At 35.8% G+C, this 16009-nt stretch overlaps 3 protein-coding genes across 5 annotated transcripts; 2 read left to right on the top strand and 1 right to left on the bottom strand.

Moving 5' to 3' along the window:
* Positions 1 to 233: 233 nt before the first annotated feature.
* Positions 234 to 6121, top strand: LOC128879013 (exportin-5). The gene is made up of 9 exons (XM_054127777.1): positions 234 to 447; positions 979 to 1679; positions 1762 to 2067; positions 2135 to 3538; positions 3740 to 3994; positions 4079 to 4202; positions 4286 to 4622; positions 4708 to 5077; positions 5161 to 6121. Exons 2-9 carry the CDS (start codon positions 993 to 995, stop codon positions 5320 to 5322), a joined length of 3645 nt encoding a protein of 1214 aa, XP_053983752.1. The 5' UTR covers positions 234 to 447; positions 979 to 992; the 3' UTR covers positions 5323 to 6121.
* Positions 6122 to 6358: 237 nt separating this feature from the next.
* Positions 6359 to 14273, bottom strand: LOC128879012 (adenylate cyclase type 9). 2 transcript variants are annotated; one of them, XM_054127776.1, is made up of 9 exons: positions 13936 to 14272; positions 13221 to 13520; positions 12360 to 13147; positions 11685 to 12185; positions 11347 to 11601; positions 10829 to 11280; positions 10559 to 10714; positions 10246 to 10445; positions 6359 to 10154 (listed from the first exon to the last, which is right to left on the bottom strand). In XM_054127776.1, the coding sequence occupies exons 2-9, from the start codon at positions 13508 to 13510 to the stop codon at positions 8483 to 8485; spliced, it is 4314 nt and encodes a 1437-aa protein (XP_053983751.1). In that variant the 5' UTR covers positions 13511 to 13520; positions 13936 to 14272; the 3' UTR covers positions 6359 to 8482. The 2 variants fall into 2 exon arrangements, with proteins under 2 accessions (XP_053983751.1, XP_053983750.1); XM_054127775.1 differs by having other exon boundaries at positions 11685 to 13147; positions 13936 to 14273.
* Positions 14274 to 14551: 278 nt separating this feature from the next.
* Positions 14552 to 15776, top strand: LOC128879015 (transcription initiation factor TFIID subunit 12). Of its 2 annotated transcripts, XM_054127780.1 has the most exons (4): positions 14552 to 14666; positions 14739 to 14999; positions 15090 to 15282; positions 15375 to 15776. In XM_054127780.1, exons 2-4 carry the CDS (start codon positions 14778 to 14780, stop codon positions 15500 to 15502), a joined length of 543 nt encoding a protein of 180 aa, XP_053983755.1. In that variant the 5' UTR covers positions 14552 to 14666; positions 14739 to 14777; the 3' UTR covers positions 15503 to 15776. The 2 variants fall into 2 exon arrangements, with proteins under 2 accessions (XP_053983755.1, XP_053983754.1); XM_054127779.1 differs by having other exon boundaries at positions 14594 to 14999.
* Positions 15777 to 16009: the final 233 nt, after the last annotated feature.

A 16009-nucleotide genomic window follows, 5' to 3' on the forward strand; every position in this document is an offset into this window, starting at 1 on the left:
TGCATTAATAGCTATTTCACCGATACGGGTATGATACCGCGACTCTTTCAGTTTTGTTTTCACAGTTCCAGTTATTCGAGCTAAAAATAGGAATCGAAAGTGAAAAAAGAAATAGGTATTTTTTTAAAATTGAGAGTTCTGATTTGAACGCGGCAAAAGTGTTTCTTTATTGTGGGGGTAACGGAAAGGTGAAGGTTGAGAAACACTGATCCAGAGGGCAGTACGTATTTTACGTGTGGTCGGTGTGGTAGGTATATGTAATCGTTCAACGTGCCGCGTATCTCACAGAGGCGAACTTCTTTGACTAAATATAAGATCGCCGCTTATGCACGCCGCGAGTTTTCGACTCTTCGAGCAACGACCAGATATGAATTGACAGGCTGTATTGGCAGTAATTTTGCCGGACGTGTATCTTTGATCAGTCTTGATCCACGATCGCGTTACGAGGTGGGTACCTTCTGTCAAGGCATGTTCACCAGGACATGCTGTGCACATCTCACAAGCTGCTTCGCCTCGTGTTTTTCTTGCAATATAGCTAATCGACTTTGCGTCATCTAATTTCTCCGTTGATTTTTATTAATTTACCAATGTTTTTGTAAGACGTGCAAAGATTTCATATTTTTCGTAAATCTGATTTTGAATTTTCGTAAGAGCATTTTTTTGCAACATTTCAAAATTATATTTATCTTATTTTTTTGAAATTTTTATCGTTTCACGAGGTTTTCCGTATATAATCCGTAAGTATTATGCGATCAAAAATGTTAAATGAAACTTTGTTTAGATGTACTTTATTTATAAATGTGCTGCTTCAAATGATAGAAAAGAGCGTTAATGGGTTTTTATCATTTGGAGTAGAAATTGGTAAACCACTTTGTGTTTTTTATAGGTATGTTTTAGACAAAATATTATAATAGCAATTGCATGGTTTTCACATGTAATTTTATTACACTTAATTATTCTATGTTATTTTTATTACAGTGGAGTAGGTAGGAATGGAGTTCGGAGTGGGCGATGTTGCCCAAATATCAGCAGAACTTGCCCAAGTGGTTGAGGTGATGATGTCCCCAAATGTACCACAACAGCAACGTTTGGAAGTATATAATGCCTGCGAACGATTTAAAGAATCCTCCCCTCTGTGTGCACAATGTGGATTATATCTAGCGCAAAAGTCACCAAACAGAAGTTCTGTGGTTCGTCATTTTGGACTACAGCTAATGGAGCATTGTATTAAGTATAGATGGACACAAATATCACAGTCAGAAAAAATATTTATCAAAGAAAATGCGATGAAGCTACTTCAAGAAGGTACAGAACCATTACTGCAAGAAGAAGCTCATATTAAAGATGCTCTTTCTCGCGTTGTGGTGGAAATGATAAAACGAGAATGGCCACAACAGTGGCCTACATTACTCGCAGAACTTAGTCAGACATGTACTAGAGGTGAAAGTCAAACCGAATTGGTTCTTCTAGTATTTCTAAGGCTTGTAGAAGATGTTGCACTGTTACAAACATTAGAATCCAATCAGAGAAGAAAGGATATATACCAAGCGCTTAACACAAATATGGCTGAGATTTTTAGCTTTTTTCTAAGATTAATGGAACAACATTTTTCGGAGTTTCAAAAAAAGAATAATTTAGGGTGTACTTCTGAAGCAGCAGCGCATAGTAAAGTTGTACAGGTATATTTAATGTAAAAGTTTTAAGGAATGAAAATTATGATTTAAATTTTTTAATTTATGTTGAGTCATTCTTATTCGATAGGTAGTATTATCTACATTAACTGGATTTGTGGAGTGGATTTCGATTCATCATGTTATGGCAGAAGATGGTAGATTATTGCAGATATTATGTCTTCTGTTGGGAGATCCAATATTTCAATGTTCAGCAGCCGAATGTTTGTTACAAATTGTAAATCGCAAAGGGAAAGCTGATAGGAAACAGTTGTTGATTTTATTTTCCGAAGATGCTTTAAGATACATTTATGCCGCAGCAACGGCAGTACCACCTGGTACCGGATCAAACGAGTTTCACGAAAACCATTACTTGTTTTTAAAGAAACTTACACAGGTGATTTTTATTTATTTAATTAATATTCATTTTATTGATATGTAGCTAATATTAATTGTACATACAGGTATTAACTGGAATGGCGACTCAACTATGTGCAATTTGGGGCAAAGATGATGGTTCTAGTATTCGACCAACTCATTTCAACATATTTCTAGATACTGTGTTGACTTTCACTATGTCTTCAAGCTTAACATTAATACATATGGCAAACGCAATTTGGATAATACTGTTTAAACATGAACAAATAAAGCAGGATCCATTATTGTTAACTTACATACCAAAATATGTAGAAAGCACAGCACCAAAGTTAATAAAAATAGCATATCCACATGGTAGACAAAGTAATGGAATGAGTACCTATTGTCTCGCAGATTACGATTCCGAAGAAGAATTCAATGTATTTCTTCATCGATTCAGAACTGATTTATTGGAAGGATTCCGACAAGCAACAATGGTAGCACCATTGGTAACGTTTACTTACGTACAACAATGGTTGACGGCTAAAATAACGAAAGGTATGGCAGATCTTCGATATAAAAGCGATCAGAACGATCCACAATATCTTGAATGGGAAGCTCTGGCTCAAGCTTTAGATTCCGTTGTATCAAGAATTTTATTGATTAGCGAACGACCAAGCGTACAAACTGGCCTACAACTATTGGAATTATGCCTTGGTTATTCTCCGCTAGATCCTTGGCTATTATCCGCATTACTTTCTTGCATTAGCGCTCTCTTCGTATTCTTGTCTATGTCAACTGGTTCAATGGCTATGCCAGGAGTAGCAATCTTACCGAGAGTTTTGGAAAAAATCTTTGCCGCTCTGGTATTTGAAGCACCCGGTGAAACGAAGGGTACTCGATCTAGAGCAGCAAAGAACGTAAGACGTCATGCAGCCAGTCTCATGGTAAAGATTAGTTTGAAATATCCATTGTTACTTCTCCCAGTTTTTGATCAAATCCATACAATGGTTCGCGGTTTAGCGAGAGAACCGAGCTCATTATCTAAGATGGAGACCATCATGCTTTACGAAGCACTTCTATTGATATCGAATCATTTCTGCGATTACGAAAGACAAACCCGATTTGTTGCCGAAGTAATCAGCGAAGGATCTGTAAAATTTATTGCTCTTGGACACGAAGCGTTTAAAGGTCCACTCGAATTAATGAGGTTTATCGGATTGAATGGATCACCAGTTGAAAGTATAACCGAAGATTCAGCAGGTCAAAATCGAAGCGACTTAATGATTTGTGTTTGTACAATATTGAGTGTTGTGAAGCGGTGTTCTATTCCGGATGATCCAGACCGCGCTGCAAGAGGCAGTTTCGTAGCTGCGCTTAGCGAAAGCGGAAATCCGGTATATAGAAATCCTGCTACACCACATGTGATTCCAGTACTACCGACACTCTTTGCATTGCTCAGGGCGATGAATGCACTCTTCACTCCTGCAGCATTAGCAGCTTTATCAGAGGTAATAATATAAATAATTTTATTTAAGATGGAATTGTTTCGGGGGCCAGGTTGGAGGTGTAAATGTAGTTCCAAGTGAAACTATGATCGAAGAGTTTATGCTTTTAATTAGCGATCGACATTCGAATCTACATTTTGAGGGAGACTGAAACTTCGGCGACTGATACAAACAAATATAATGCTTTTTCTTTCTGTTTATTAGGGATACAAAAATGCTCACGAACTATTGGAGTCGGAAAAGGCGAACCTTTTAGGTTTAAATATAACAAATGATAATGCTTCCGAACCCGATCAATCTTCCAATACAGCTTTAGTTCGTATGCAATCGTTTCTCAGTACTATCCACGATCAGTGCTATCACATGTTGGGCAGTGGATGTCATATGATTGGAAGAGACTTTTATCAGTTACCTGGTTTGGCGCCAGCACTTATTAATTCAGTTTTCTCTAATATGGAGGTAATTATTTACTTCCTTCCTAAAAATAGAAAAGATTTTAAATGCCGTTTACACCTTAGCAAAGATTTCATTTTTTCCTTTCAGTTGATTCCAGATTATAGATTACGGCCCATCATACGTGTCTTCATGAAACCATTTATATACTCTTGTCCACCTGCATTTTATGAAAGCGTACTTGTACCTGTACTGGCTCATGTTTCTACACATAGTAAGATATGTTTACCTTCCATTTTTGCGTTTCCGTTTATTTTTCTCTTTCTGTTTATTCACAGTATAATTATATTTTTACAGTGTGTCAAAGATTAAGTGCTAAGTGGCAATATATTGCGCATCTCTATGAATCTGGTGGTTTGGATGAGGAAAATACTGATACGCAGGAAGTTATCGCTGATATGTTAAATCGGAATTTGACGAGGGATTTCGTAGATCTGTTGAAAGTAGCTCTTGTCGGAGGTGCTGCTAGCGACGCAACGCCTCCCGATACCATGGAACAAGACGTGGACGGTATGGCTATAGATCTTCCGACGTCACGTGGAAGTAGCATAGTTGCCGAAGTCGTCAGCGAATTGGGAACATTCGTCCTTAGACATCCATCTACGTGCCATAGTGTTGTTCTATGTGTTCTGGGGTAAATTTGACTTTTAATTAAATACTTATTTGTGTACATATACCAACAGAACAAGCGTCAAATAAATAATTTTTATTATGTCTAGGGCTTTGGCTTGGAATGATTCGAACGCCAGTTTAAAAGCTACAATGTTAACCGGACCAGTTGTACGAGCATTGGCAGCTGATGGCAGTCTAACACCAGCTATGGCTGCTCACATTATGGTAGCTATTCTTCAAGGTTTACAGCTTCATGGGCAACACGAAGCCAACCAAGGTTCTCTTATAACTTTGGGTACACAAGTTTACGAATGTTTACGACCTAAATTTCCGAACATTATCGAAGTAATGCAACAAGTACCGGGTATTAATCCTACCGACCTGCAGCGTTTCGATGAAAAGATGGCTGTAGTCAGTACTAAGGGAAATAAAGTTGAAAAAGGAAAGAAAGATCTTTTCAAGAAAATCACTAACCAGGTATAGTTTGTTGGAATAATTTCGAGATTAAGGGGCAAAAAACATTGTTCTTTAAATATATGGTATATAATAATTTATTACAGCTCATTGGTCGAAGCATTGGTCAGTTATTTCGCAAGGAAGTTAAGATAGATAATTTACCACGGATAGAAGTTTTTGGAAAACCGCAAACTATACGCGTGGACGAAATCTCTAAGAATGCGAATGACAGTGGAATCGCAGCTTTGTTTGCTGGGCCTACGTAGCAGGAACTACATTTAGATAATCATATTGCGAATACGTGATCTAAATTGATAAATAATAATAAGTCATCGTGAACACGATTTCCTACAGAAAAAAGATTGAACTATAATTAAGGGAATCCTGTACTTAAGATAAGAGGATTTCATATAATAAGTTTGTTCCGAACAACATTTTATCGTTTAAATTATCTGCCAGTTTGAATGCGTGTATATAGTCTGGGTTAGCATAGCGACACAAAGGGTACTCAACGTAAATATAGAAAGGAAAAAACATTCAGATATTATGTGTATACGCGCATTCAACATCAATTGTGAATAGTTTGTAAAAAATTAAATGTTACTTGTGAAACCATCTTATTTTTGGTTCAGGATTTCGTCATATACACAAAACGTTTTGTTCAACGAGTATCTAGAGTGCGTGCGAGAGTGTATGTATGTGTCGTGTGCGTGATGTGTATAGATACGCATCTGTAACATAAGAAGGACATTCATTGCTAAAAACAGCATGCAATTATTCTGATAGAACAGATTGAAAGAAATGTCTATATATGTTAGCAAGCAATTGTATATTAAATTGCATGCATTTATTCCTATTCTTTCGAATTTACATAAAATCTCTTGTAACAATGTAAAACAGTATGACTTTCAAAGATCACGCGGTGTGTAGCACAGTTTTTGTAAACAATATTTCGCTATAATATACAATACAGAGGTTGTTGATTTATATAAAACAATTTTACAATTTGGTATAAAAGTTCATCGTATGTAATTGATTTTGGATAAGTAAAACGTGTACGTTACTTATCGCTTTTTAAAAGTGTTTACATCATAATTTTAATATTTTCGTTTTTACCGTTCAGCTGTTTGGTATTCTAAAAAATGTAAAGTAAAACATTCTTTTAGAGCCAAATCTTGATGTAGAATAATTTTTGTTGTATACGGGATACGACGACTAAATGCAACTTTTACTTGACATTTAAAATTTACAAGAATGCAGCATTCCACTTGTTTAAACGTGGACATCTTTAAATGTTAAATATTGTTTGAAAATGTAATACTTCCATGTTCTGATGTTAAATTTTTTTGTTTAGTTTAATATATTTTATTATTGCGAACAATGTAGCTTTGTAACTGTCGCATGAATGTCGAAGTAGTACATTGTAAGATTACCATTACGCATCAAATAGTGACAGTACTTTACAAAATATCGTAGGAATTACCGATCAGTTGTTCAATATGTGACAATCATCACAAGCGGAATTTAGAAATCGTACAGTAAATCATATTGTAAAAGAATCGAAGCACTATCGCGATACAGATCGATTTATTTAAAATTATTTATAATAATGGGTACATAGCGATTTAAAATATTAATTTTTGTTATATCGACATATTTCGAAATGTTTCAAATATTATCGCTTGATATTACATCACGTCTCGTTCATATTAAGATTATTATAACAGAGTAGAAGTTTCGATCAACTTCGAATTTTATTACCAGTTGGAATACCGCATTAGGTACTAAAGGTTCTCCTTTAAAAAATGCACCAAGAAATACTTTACCCAATTCTTCAGTTTGCTTACATTTACAATTGTACATTCATGAAAATCACAAAACTTGTTAACTCATTTTGAAATAAGTACAAATAGAGTCAAAAACACGTTTTGTATTTTTTGTACATATGTATGTATGCTCACACTAAATGGGACATTAAAGGGGCTTTATGTTCCGAACCTCTAAACGATAGTCTTTGGAATATTATTGTAGTAAAATGCTCAAAGATATTTTCCTGTTTCTTTATATACTTTTACCGATATTAAAACAGAAGATAAACTTTAGGTAAAAAATGGAGGAATGATAATTTATGAAACGCGGCTTTATTATAGAAACGGTAATCATTGGTGTAAACCCTGAGGCAATATTACAATAAAATTCCAATAATTATTTTCTACCATACGTTCACCTAGAACAGAATGTAAACTTTATATGCAATTATTGAGTACTATGTTTTCGAGAATTATAATAACCTTAAAACAGGTTTTTCACGGTATAATCTTGACCGTGACGAAAAGTAAATGGAAAATAATTCAAAATCTCAATTGCCTAGTGTCTGTAATTTTAGCAGGGTTATATGAGAGTTTTGACCATAATTTACTGATCGGTTAAGTCTTAAAAAATATTCTCTTGACAATGGCATCTTATAATTGGTCGATCAAGGACTTTATCGAGATTCCTTAAATGTCAATAAAATAGAATCAAACGCTGATTTGATATTCTGTAAAATTATAAATATTTCAATTCAAGCTTACACTCGCCATACAAAAGTTTTATCGTGTCATCAGCGCTACCAATTGAGAAATGACTGTACCATAAGTGCGGCATGTGTCTAAGATAAATGCACGAAAATATTCATTGTCGATTGTTACTACTTCTGAATTTAGCCTGAAAAATTTGCATAAAAATCCACGATTCACCAACTGATAAGGTCTGTGTGAGACTGAAAATAACTTAACACATTTCCAAATCTAGTCTACCGTAAAAATAATTTAGACCAATTATTGCTACCGAAACCAGGAAAAAAAGTGGACCGTATAATCTCGTAGGAATCGGAAGAATTAACGAAAGAAAATATCGGAAAGCTTTCTCATACACAAGATAACTAATAGTTATCGAATAAGTCACACGTTTACTAGGAACTGTCGACGAAAACCGGTAAACCGGTCATATATTCGTTCATTCGTACAGAAATCACACAAACAACAGGGACGTGTACTATTTATCTCAATAAGTGCCTCGCGAAGAATGTTCGCGATAATATTCAGGGAAAATTTCAAATCGATCAGATTTTGTACTTTGTAAAGGTAGGTTTTGGTAGGTCTCGCATTCGATGCTCTTAAATTACGTAAAAAAATACAGTGAACATTTCATTAAGAATAAATATCTTTAATGAGCGAGCAATTGAAGAATAAGGTACTTTTGGTTTTCACTTGCAACGTCGACGGGTACTTTCATACCGCGAATTCATACATTTCATAACGAGATCGAAATATCGCTAAAAGCTTAATCCAGAAATGATCGTACGCTCGATAAGTGTTGCGTGTAATCGTATAGTTTCGTAGGCAAATCGGCACCACAAGCTCGTTAGGCCACTCGAAACGTCGTTTAAGTGCATGTCGTTGTATCGTCGATATTATTCTTTTCCCCTATTAATAAAAACACGTCCATATTATCTTTACCCTTAACGTAAACTTGGCCACGTGGTTCGAACTCGTATCGTTCCGAGAGGACGTCCAAAACGTTCTTAGCCACTTGTATTCTTCCAGCTACTCCGGTAGAATCCATTCTAGATGCTATATTTACAGCGTCACCCCATATGTCGTAGTATAATTTCGTAGCACCGATCACACCGGCGGTGACATCGCCATAATTGAAACCGATCCTCAAGATCAATTTGAAACCTAACAATTCTCCGTTGAAGTCGTATATTACTTTATGCATTGCCATAGCAAAGTCTATCAATTGAAAAAGATGCGCCTGATCGTGGTCGCTTTGCTGCCTAACTTGCGGATTCAAACCGCTTGCTGCCATAAACGTGCTACCGATAGTCTTTATCTTCTCCACATTCGAAAATTCTGGTTTCTCTAACAGCTCGTCGAAATCACCGATAAGTTCGTTTAGCACTCGTAGGTACTCTTTACCGCCCAAGTAAGATTCGTCATATAGTTCATTGAAATTCACTATGCTAGCGAAGATGATACCCACATTCTTGTGATTCTGCGAATACTTGGCGGTTGTCTTCAATTGATCGGCAACATACTTCGGTATAATATTATGCAGAAGCCAGTCGGCTTGATTCTTCATTGATTGCACGCGACTTTTGTCCCGTGCCGCTACCGCGTTCCCGTGAAAGCTTAATCGATAGCTGATTTCAAACTCGCGATTCAAAAACCATACTAGCAACAGTAAAAGTATCATGTCTAAAAAAATCTCGAAACTGTACAATCTTTCGTTGTATCTGATTTCTGCCTCCCGTTGCCTCGCGAGAACAGTTCTTATTACGAAAGCAGGTTTATTGTCGAACGTTTCTTTTGTAACGGTTTCATTGACGCGATTCGCGATCGAATCGGTAACGCGTTGATTAATCGAGGAACGCGGATAATGCATTGAGCTGTAAACGAGTTGATTGCTAGAATTATCTCGACTATACGTTATGTGATTCATTATGAGGCATAAAAACAGGACACCCATAAACGTCACTAAGAAGTTTTTCATCCAGCAATTGAGTTGCGTGAAATTGCAAAAATGTACCAGACCGACCAAGATCAAGTAGCCGTAGTAATATTCGAAGTTTTTCAAATTATGTAAATTGCTACACGAATAATTGAGAAGAATAGACGTAATCGGTAAACCAACCAGAATCGCGCCGCAGGTATGCCAGGGATACCATCGCGAAAAGAATTTAAATATTTGTTGTATCAACGTTGAGTGGACCATGTCCGGATATAAAAGTTGGCGAACGCAAAGCGACACCGCTATAATTTGGATCGTAGTAGCACACACGGAGAAAATTATGTAGTATAACGTCGGCTCGCAAAGTAAAAAAAGCGAAACCGTGACGGCAGTGTACACCAACGCCGATATTAAAATATCAAAATATGTATTGAACCTCGAGGTAGCAAGAGTAGGCGGATTCCCACTGATACAATCGCTAACCTTATGGGCGTTCTCTCTGTATTCTTTCTCCATTTCTTTGTTCTTGAAGAAAAGAGTCACGCTCGAAAGTGGCGGTTTCACGAAATACGAACGTTGAGAACTTACGTTATCTTGAACGCACCTACGTAAAAAATAAAGTTATTCGTTATCCAAGTAAAGCGCGCCCAACTCTGTTTAAAATGCACAAAATGTAGTTACTTTGACTTATTCACCTGATTAATTGTAGATCCGATTGTTTTCTTAACTTATGAAAACATGCACCAAAAGTATCCGTGACTGCTGGAGGAAACGGATATGGCGGTACCGAAGACGATGGCTCCTGAACGGAGTTCAACGTCGAACTAGAAGTATAATAGCCACTCACTCTGTGTGCCAATAAGTCTCCTTGAGCCATACCGTTCATCAAAAATAACTAAAACGTGAAAATGAACTGCAGGAGGAAAAGAAGTATGCCGACATTGTAGGTAAATGAAATTTTTACAGTAAGGTATTCTTGTAATAATTGTCGTATGTTTCTAGTAATACCTGCTGTTGTATACTGCTACGTCTGCTGTTACTTCTAATCCCAGAATCTTTTCTACTACACATGGAAGAGGCACGACTGAGTTGCTCTTGACCAGACAATAAAGGACTAGAAGGTATAGGGTTTGGATCCATTTCGATATCATTTTGGGACGTATTCTGCAAAGAGATACAACTTATATACAAATGAAACAAACGTAATCGAATAAATAATTTAGATTGTATTAATATGGTTGAATGTTAAAGTGAAAACTTTTTATCGACGTGATTGACCTGCCTAAATCCATTGCGATCTTCGAATGATTGAGATTCAGTTTTCGATCTTTCGGTAATAATTGCTTTGGCTTCTTCCATTTCTAGCGGAGTCATTTCTTCGGTAGTTCGTTGCCGTTGTAAATATTTCCACGGTTTGTTCCTCGATTTTTTCTTTCCGTAACTAGCAACAGATATCGGACTTTTATTCACATTTTCCTTGTCATCCGCAATGTCAGTATCTCCATTTTCTGAGTCTAGAATACTCGGTAGAGAGTTTGCTTTCATTCTATAATTACTTGCATTAGTGACCATATGAAGATAATGATATTTCGACTTAGATTGACTATTGCAAGAGGCTAAGCGATGACGCGACTGCATCAGAGGCGATATACTTTTCGGAGATGCGATATTCGTTATGAATTGGTTGGCGAAATCCGATTTTCTACCTTTGATGAAATAAGTTTTAATACCTGAAATAAAATAGTATTTATCACCGTTTATACAGATTCGTAATCGAATGTAAACAGTTTACATACCATTTATTACATCCCCTTCTTCCGTAAGATATCGATCATCAAGAAAATTCAACGTATTTTCACTTAAATGAACTCTTCCTGGTTTCCCTGTACTCTCTAATTTGTTTGCCAGTGTCACATCGTTAGACCATACATCAAATTTAAATCTTTTAGTGCCTACAATTCCACAGAGCACAGTTCCAGTGTGTACTCCGACTCTCATATTAACGCCTTCTCGTCTCTCAATATCAAACTGCTTTATAGCTTCTATCATAGCTGAATATACATAAATTACTTTTTATTTGTGAATCACTTTTTTATAGTGTAATAATTATAATAATAAAAAAAGGATAAATTACCTAATCCCATTTCAATGCAACATTTTGCATGATCGGGTCTCGGTTCCGGACATCCACTTACACAATAATAACAGTCTCCCAATGTGGAAATTTTCTCACATCCGTGATGTTCGCATAAATCATCGAATCTTTCGAAGAGATCATTTAAAATGCCCACTAACTCTTCCGCAGTCTTATTTGAGCTCATTCGTGTAAATCCAACGATGTCAGCGAATAGAATACTAACATTTTCCATTGAATGCATATTGAATGGTCGAAATAGTGAACGTATATCTGTATTATTGGACGGTATCGATCCCTTTTTTAAAGAATCTTCACGCTCCCTCTCGCGCTCACTTTCTTCCATTAACCAGTCCGCAACTTTTGGTGGCATTACCGAGTGAATCATTTTTTCTTTAAGTTGCTTCTCCATTTCTAGCTGACGTCGGACCAGCAGGGACTGGCCAACTTTCATAAACGTACCACGCATTCTTACAAAAGTCATTATTAAAATATGTATACCTATCAGATGAATGCAGATTTGCATTAGGACTCTTATTCCAAGACTCGTAGAAAAATAATTATCGTCCGAAAATGATCGGTTGGATATGTTACTACTTAAGAAATAGTTGGACATTTCACCATTTCTATAGGTCAATACACTTTCCCCCAATACCGGGGTTGTATTGTTTATACCTTTGAAAATTAGGCCGTCCGTTGAAGCATTAATAGTGGAATTAACATTAGCTATCGTCGATATTATGCTGGAATTCAAATTTTGGAAAACGTTTGCATTGTTCAAAACTCCAGTTAATCTGTCCACCATAGTTTCATGGTTCGACGACTTCAGTCCGAGCATGGATAACAGTTTTGAATCCTGAGAATATGGTACTGGTTTTACGTTTGCTGTTATATATTCGTTGTCGTGCATCGCGTTTGAAAACTGACTGTCATTGAAATTTCTTAAAGAAGAGTACGTAGCTGCTGCTATTTTGGTATAATCTAGTACTGCATCGTTTCCTGTAGAATTATTTGATAAACTATGTTCACTAAAAAACTTTTCTCTTGCTGTTTTTGTACCGTATAGGTAGGCAGTCAAAAATTCAAATAAAAAGGAATAGACTGTCGATATCCCCACGCAAACATACAGTGGCATTGGCAACACAGTGTAAATCAATAGTAAAATCTCAGAACATAGTGCAAAATGTCCGACTAGAGTCAAGCCATCTATGTAGGGTGGTACTATTGCGAGAAAAAGTAAGGACAGGATGCAAAGCATAGATGCAACCGCTAGTGAAATTGGTAGTAGATAAGTTTTGTAATAATCTGTATGCGTTAAATACAAGACCACCGATACCATTGCTCCGACAGTTGTGAAAACTGCTGCTATGGCTGGCCATGTTGTAGTATCATGTTTTGTTCCAATTATGACAAAATATGCCAACCATGATAAAGAAACCAACAATATATAAGTTAGGGCATACCTACAATAATACAAATTAATGTAATATTAATAAATTGAATCGTATGTGTATTGACAATTATTCTGATACATACCGGAATCTTAATCTAATTTGTGGAAAGGCACTTCTTTTAAATTGTTCTTCGAGTATTTCTGAATCGAATTTAGGATTCCACCAAGATCTGGGTGCTGCACGTTCGAATGGTACCGGAAGGCTAATTCCACAACATCCAAGCCCTTGACCACTGTGTGCCAAATACGTTTGAATATAGGGTGCTAAAGATATATGGATTTCATCTGTTGCATCTTCGCTGTTATCCTTAGCTCTTGTAAAACTAACAGACGAGCTTCGCTTTCGATTTAAAGGAGGAGTCATAATTAACATTGAAATAATACTGAAAATAGAAATTATTTAAGTTTATTATATCGTTTCTACAACAACAAAAAAGTGGATATTAATCATTTTACGTAATAATATACAAAAGAGGAAAATAAATTGCGCGAATGTATATGCTACCAATATTGTTTCGTTGTTTGTTGCAAAATAATTGATTTCGAGTAACAATACGATTATTAAGTTTTGAAACCATTTAAAAATTTTTATTTCGCATTTATACCTTAAAGAAAAAGTTAAAATTATAATCGATAGACGACTTATCCAATTATTAAGAAGGTGGTTATGGAACGTTTATTTCAAATGACAGCGAGCTCATTAACTTAATCTACGATGCATAATACCGCGATAAAAACGAAATATACAGTAAAACACAATAATTTTTCAATAGAGAAACTTATAACTAATTAATTCACCTCGATTACTGGCGAAATCGCCAAAAAACTAAGGAAATCATCCTCTCTGCTGACATCGGAGATTTTTCGTGCGATCAGCTTGCTTCGAAAAATGTCATCTTGTTTTTCGTATTGTTTGCGTGGCGTTTTCAGCGTTGGCGAAGAAAAAGTGCTGCTTCGTATGTACACAAAACCTTAGACCGTATTCGTTGCGATGCGATTATAATTATGTTTTATTAAAAATTATTGTTTGAACGTTTCGAATTTTCTCTTCTAAAATGCACCATAGCCATCTTGAATCTATCGATGACAGCGCCCAAGAATAGAAAATTCATGCGTTAAAATTAGAGGGCCACAAGTCTGAGGGGCGCGAACCCTTTTATCGACTGCGATTGGCGGTCATAAGTCTTGATTATAGTGATAAATGTGGTTTCCTCTATCGCTACTTTGGCGCCATAACATCCTACTGTGAAACTTCTACATCAATAATTATTCTACGGTTGTAATCAAATGTAAATATGTAGGTACACCGGGCTACAAAAGAGCTATCGCAAAATACTAGCTCTAGGGATTGTAATGGTCCCTAGTATTAACGACAAATACGCCACTTGAAACTTGTGGTGAAACTTGTCAAGTTTTCGTGATAAATGATTTCGGTATCAAAGTCAATCAGAGTATTTCATGCTCGTTTCGCACATTAATATAGCAGAGTCGTGGTTGGTCTGATTGCAACAAATGGCTGTGTTTTACAGGTTAAAATTATGTGAATCTCTTTAACGATAACGAAGGGAACTAATAATTGATGGGATTAAAAAATGTCACAGCAAACTAGTCTCGCACAGACTACAAGTGCAGGATCAGACATGACACCTGTGCTTGGCAGTATACAATCAATTGGACCTAATACTCAGGCATCGTCTACCGTGTCTAATATACAAAGTGGCAATGCAGTAGTACAGATTTTGCAGCCTCAAACTCAATCTCAACAAACGCAGTTTATAACGCAACCACCAAAACAGCAAGTAGCTCAACAACCTTCTACACAACAGCAACAACAACAAAGTTCCTTCAATGATTTTCCACAGGTATATTAACCCTTTAACTTATTGGAATCATCTTTAAAGAATCGGAGATAACTAATTATTTCTGGAATTATCAATTTGTTCCCCTTTTAGTTTTTAACTAAGACCCGGCTACAAGATCTTGTCAAGGAGGTAGATCCCACTGAACAATTAGACGAAGAAGTCGAGGAAATGCTCTTACAATTGGCAGATGACTTTGTGGAAACAACTGTAAACGCTGCATGCTTGTTAGCTAAACATCGTCATGCCAACACTGTAGAAGTAAAAGATGTTCAATTACATTTAGGTAATTTTTTAATTTAATTTAAATATTTTAACAATACTCTAAGGTACTAGCTAAACAAGAAGTTTGACCATACGTAAATTATTTGTTTTTAGAAAGAAATTGGAATATGTGGATCCCTGGTTTTGGTACAGACGAGGTGCGCCCATATAAACGAGCAACGGTCACAGAGGCTCATAAGCAGAGATTGGCACTTATACGAAAATCAATCAAGAAATATTAGTCTTCCTACATATTTTACCTTCTATATCTGTTGTTATTTTATCTTTAAGTGACAATTTTTTTTATATTTACATGACAGTATGTTTATAATAACTTCGTCACGGATAGTTGTAAGGCAATGAAAATTACGAATTGTACATGGTTTTTGCAATGTATAATTTCAAGTATAATGTGTCTTTAAAATTGAATAATAACTAAAGTACTACTCTTGAAGTAAATTAGTAATAATAGCTTAAGTATGATACAAATAAGGAATAGATAAATTGAATATTAAACATGTATTCTTCTCCCTTAATCGAATGGTAAATAGGTTTTGATGTTTGTAAATTTTGTGATATTTCAAGTGTACATAAAATGAAAGATTTTATTCTTTTAAATTCAAATATACATTTCGTTTAATTTTTGTAACATTATTATAAATTTAAAATTTAAGTTTATTTGGTTATTCGTGTAATACTGTGCGCTTTGCATTTTTTAAGCAAAAATAATGTTTATCATTGCGATCGAC

The sequence above is a fragment of the Hylaeus volcanicus genome, chromosome 6, assembly GCF_026283585.1.
Source record: "Hylaeus volcanicus isolate JK05 chromosome 6, UHH_iyHylVolc1.0_haploid, whole genome shotgun sequence".
Taxonomy (NCBI): domain Eukaryota; kingdom Metazoa; phylum Arthropoda; class Insecta; order Hymenoptera; family Colletidae; genus Hylaeus; species Hylaeus volcanicus.

Excerpts from the sequence above, each read along its gene's own strand:
- LOC128879013 (XM_054127777.1), top strand. The coding sequence starts at position 993 with ATGGAGTTCGGAGTGGGCGATGTTGCCCAAATATCAGCAGAACTTGCC. Across the intron at positions 4,203-4,285 it reads GGCTCATGTTTCTACACATA|TGTGTCAAAGATTAAGTGCT; the intron begins GTAAGATATGTT and ends ATATTTTTACAG. Across the intron at positions 5,078-5,160 it reads TCAAGAAAATCACTAACCAG|CTCATTGGTCGAAGCATTGG; the intron begins GTATAGTTTGTT and ends AATTTATTACAG.
- LOC128879012 (XM_054127775.1), bottom strand. The coding sequence starts at position 13,510 with ATGTTAATTATGACTCCTCCTTTAAATCGAAAGCGAAGCTCGTCTGTT. Across the intron at positions 11,602-11,684 it reads TTGCATTGAAATGGGATTAG|CTATGATAGAAGCTATAAAG; the intron begins GTAATTTATCCT and ends ATGTATATTCAG. Across the intron at positions 10,715-10,828 it reads ATCGCAATGGATTTAGGCAG|AATACGTCCCAAAATGATAT; the intron begins GTCAATCACGTC and ends ATCTCTTTGCAG.
- LOC128879015 (XM_054127779.1), top strand. The coding sequence starts at position 14,730 with ATGTCACAGCAAACTAGTCTCGCACAGACTACAAGTGCAGGATCAGAC. Across the intron at positions 15,000-15,089 it reads CCTTCAATGATTTTCCACAG|TTTTTAACTAAGACCCGGCT; the intron begins GTATATTAACCC and ends TTCCCCTTTTAG. Across the intron at positions 15,283-15,374 it reads AGATGTTCAATTACATTTAG|AAAGAAATTGGAATATGTGG; the intron begins GTAATTTTTTAA and ends ATTTGTTTTTAG.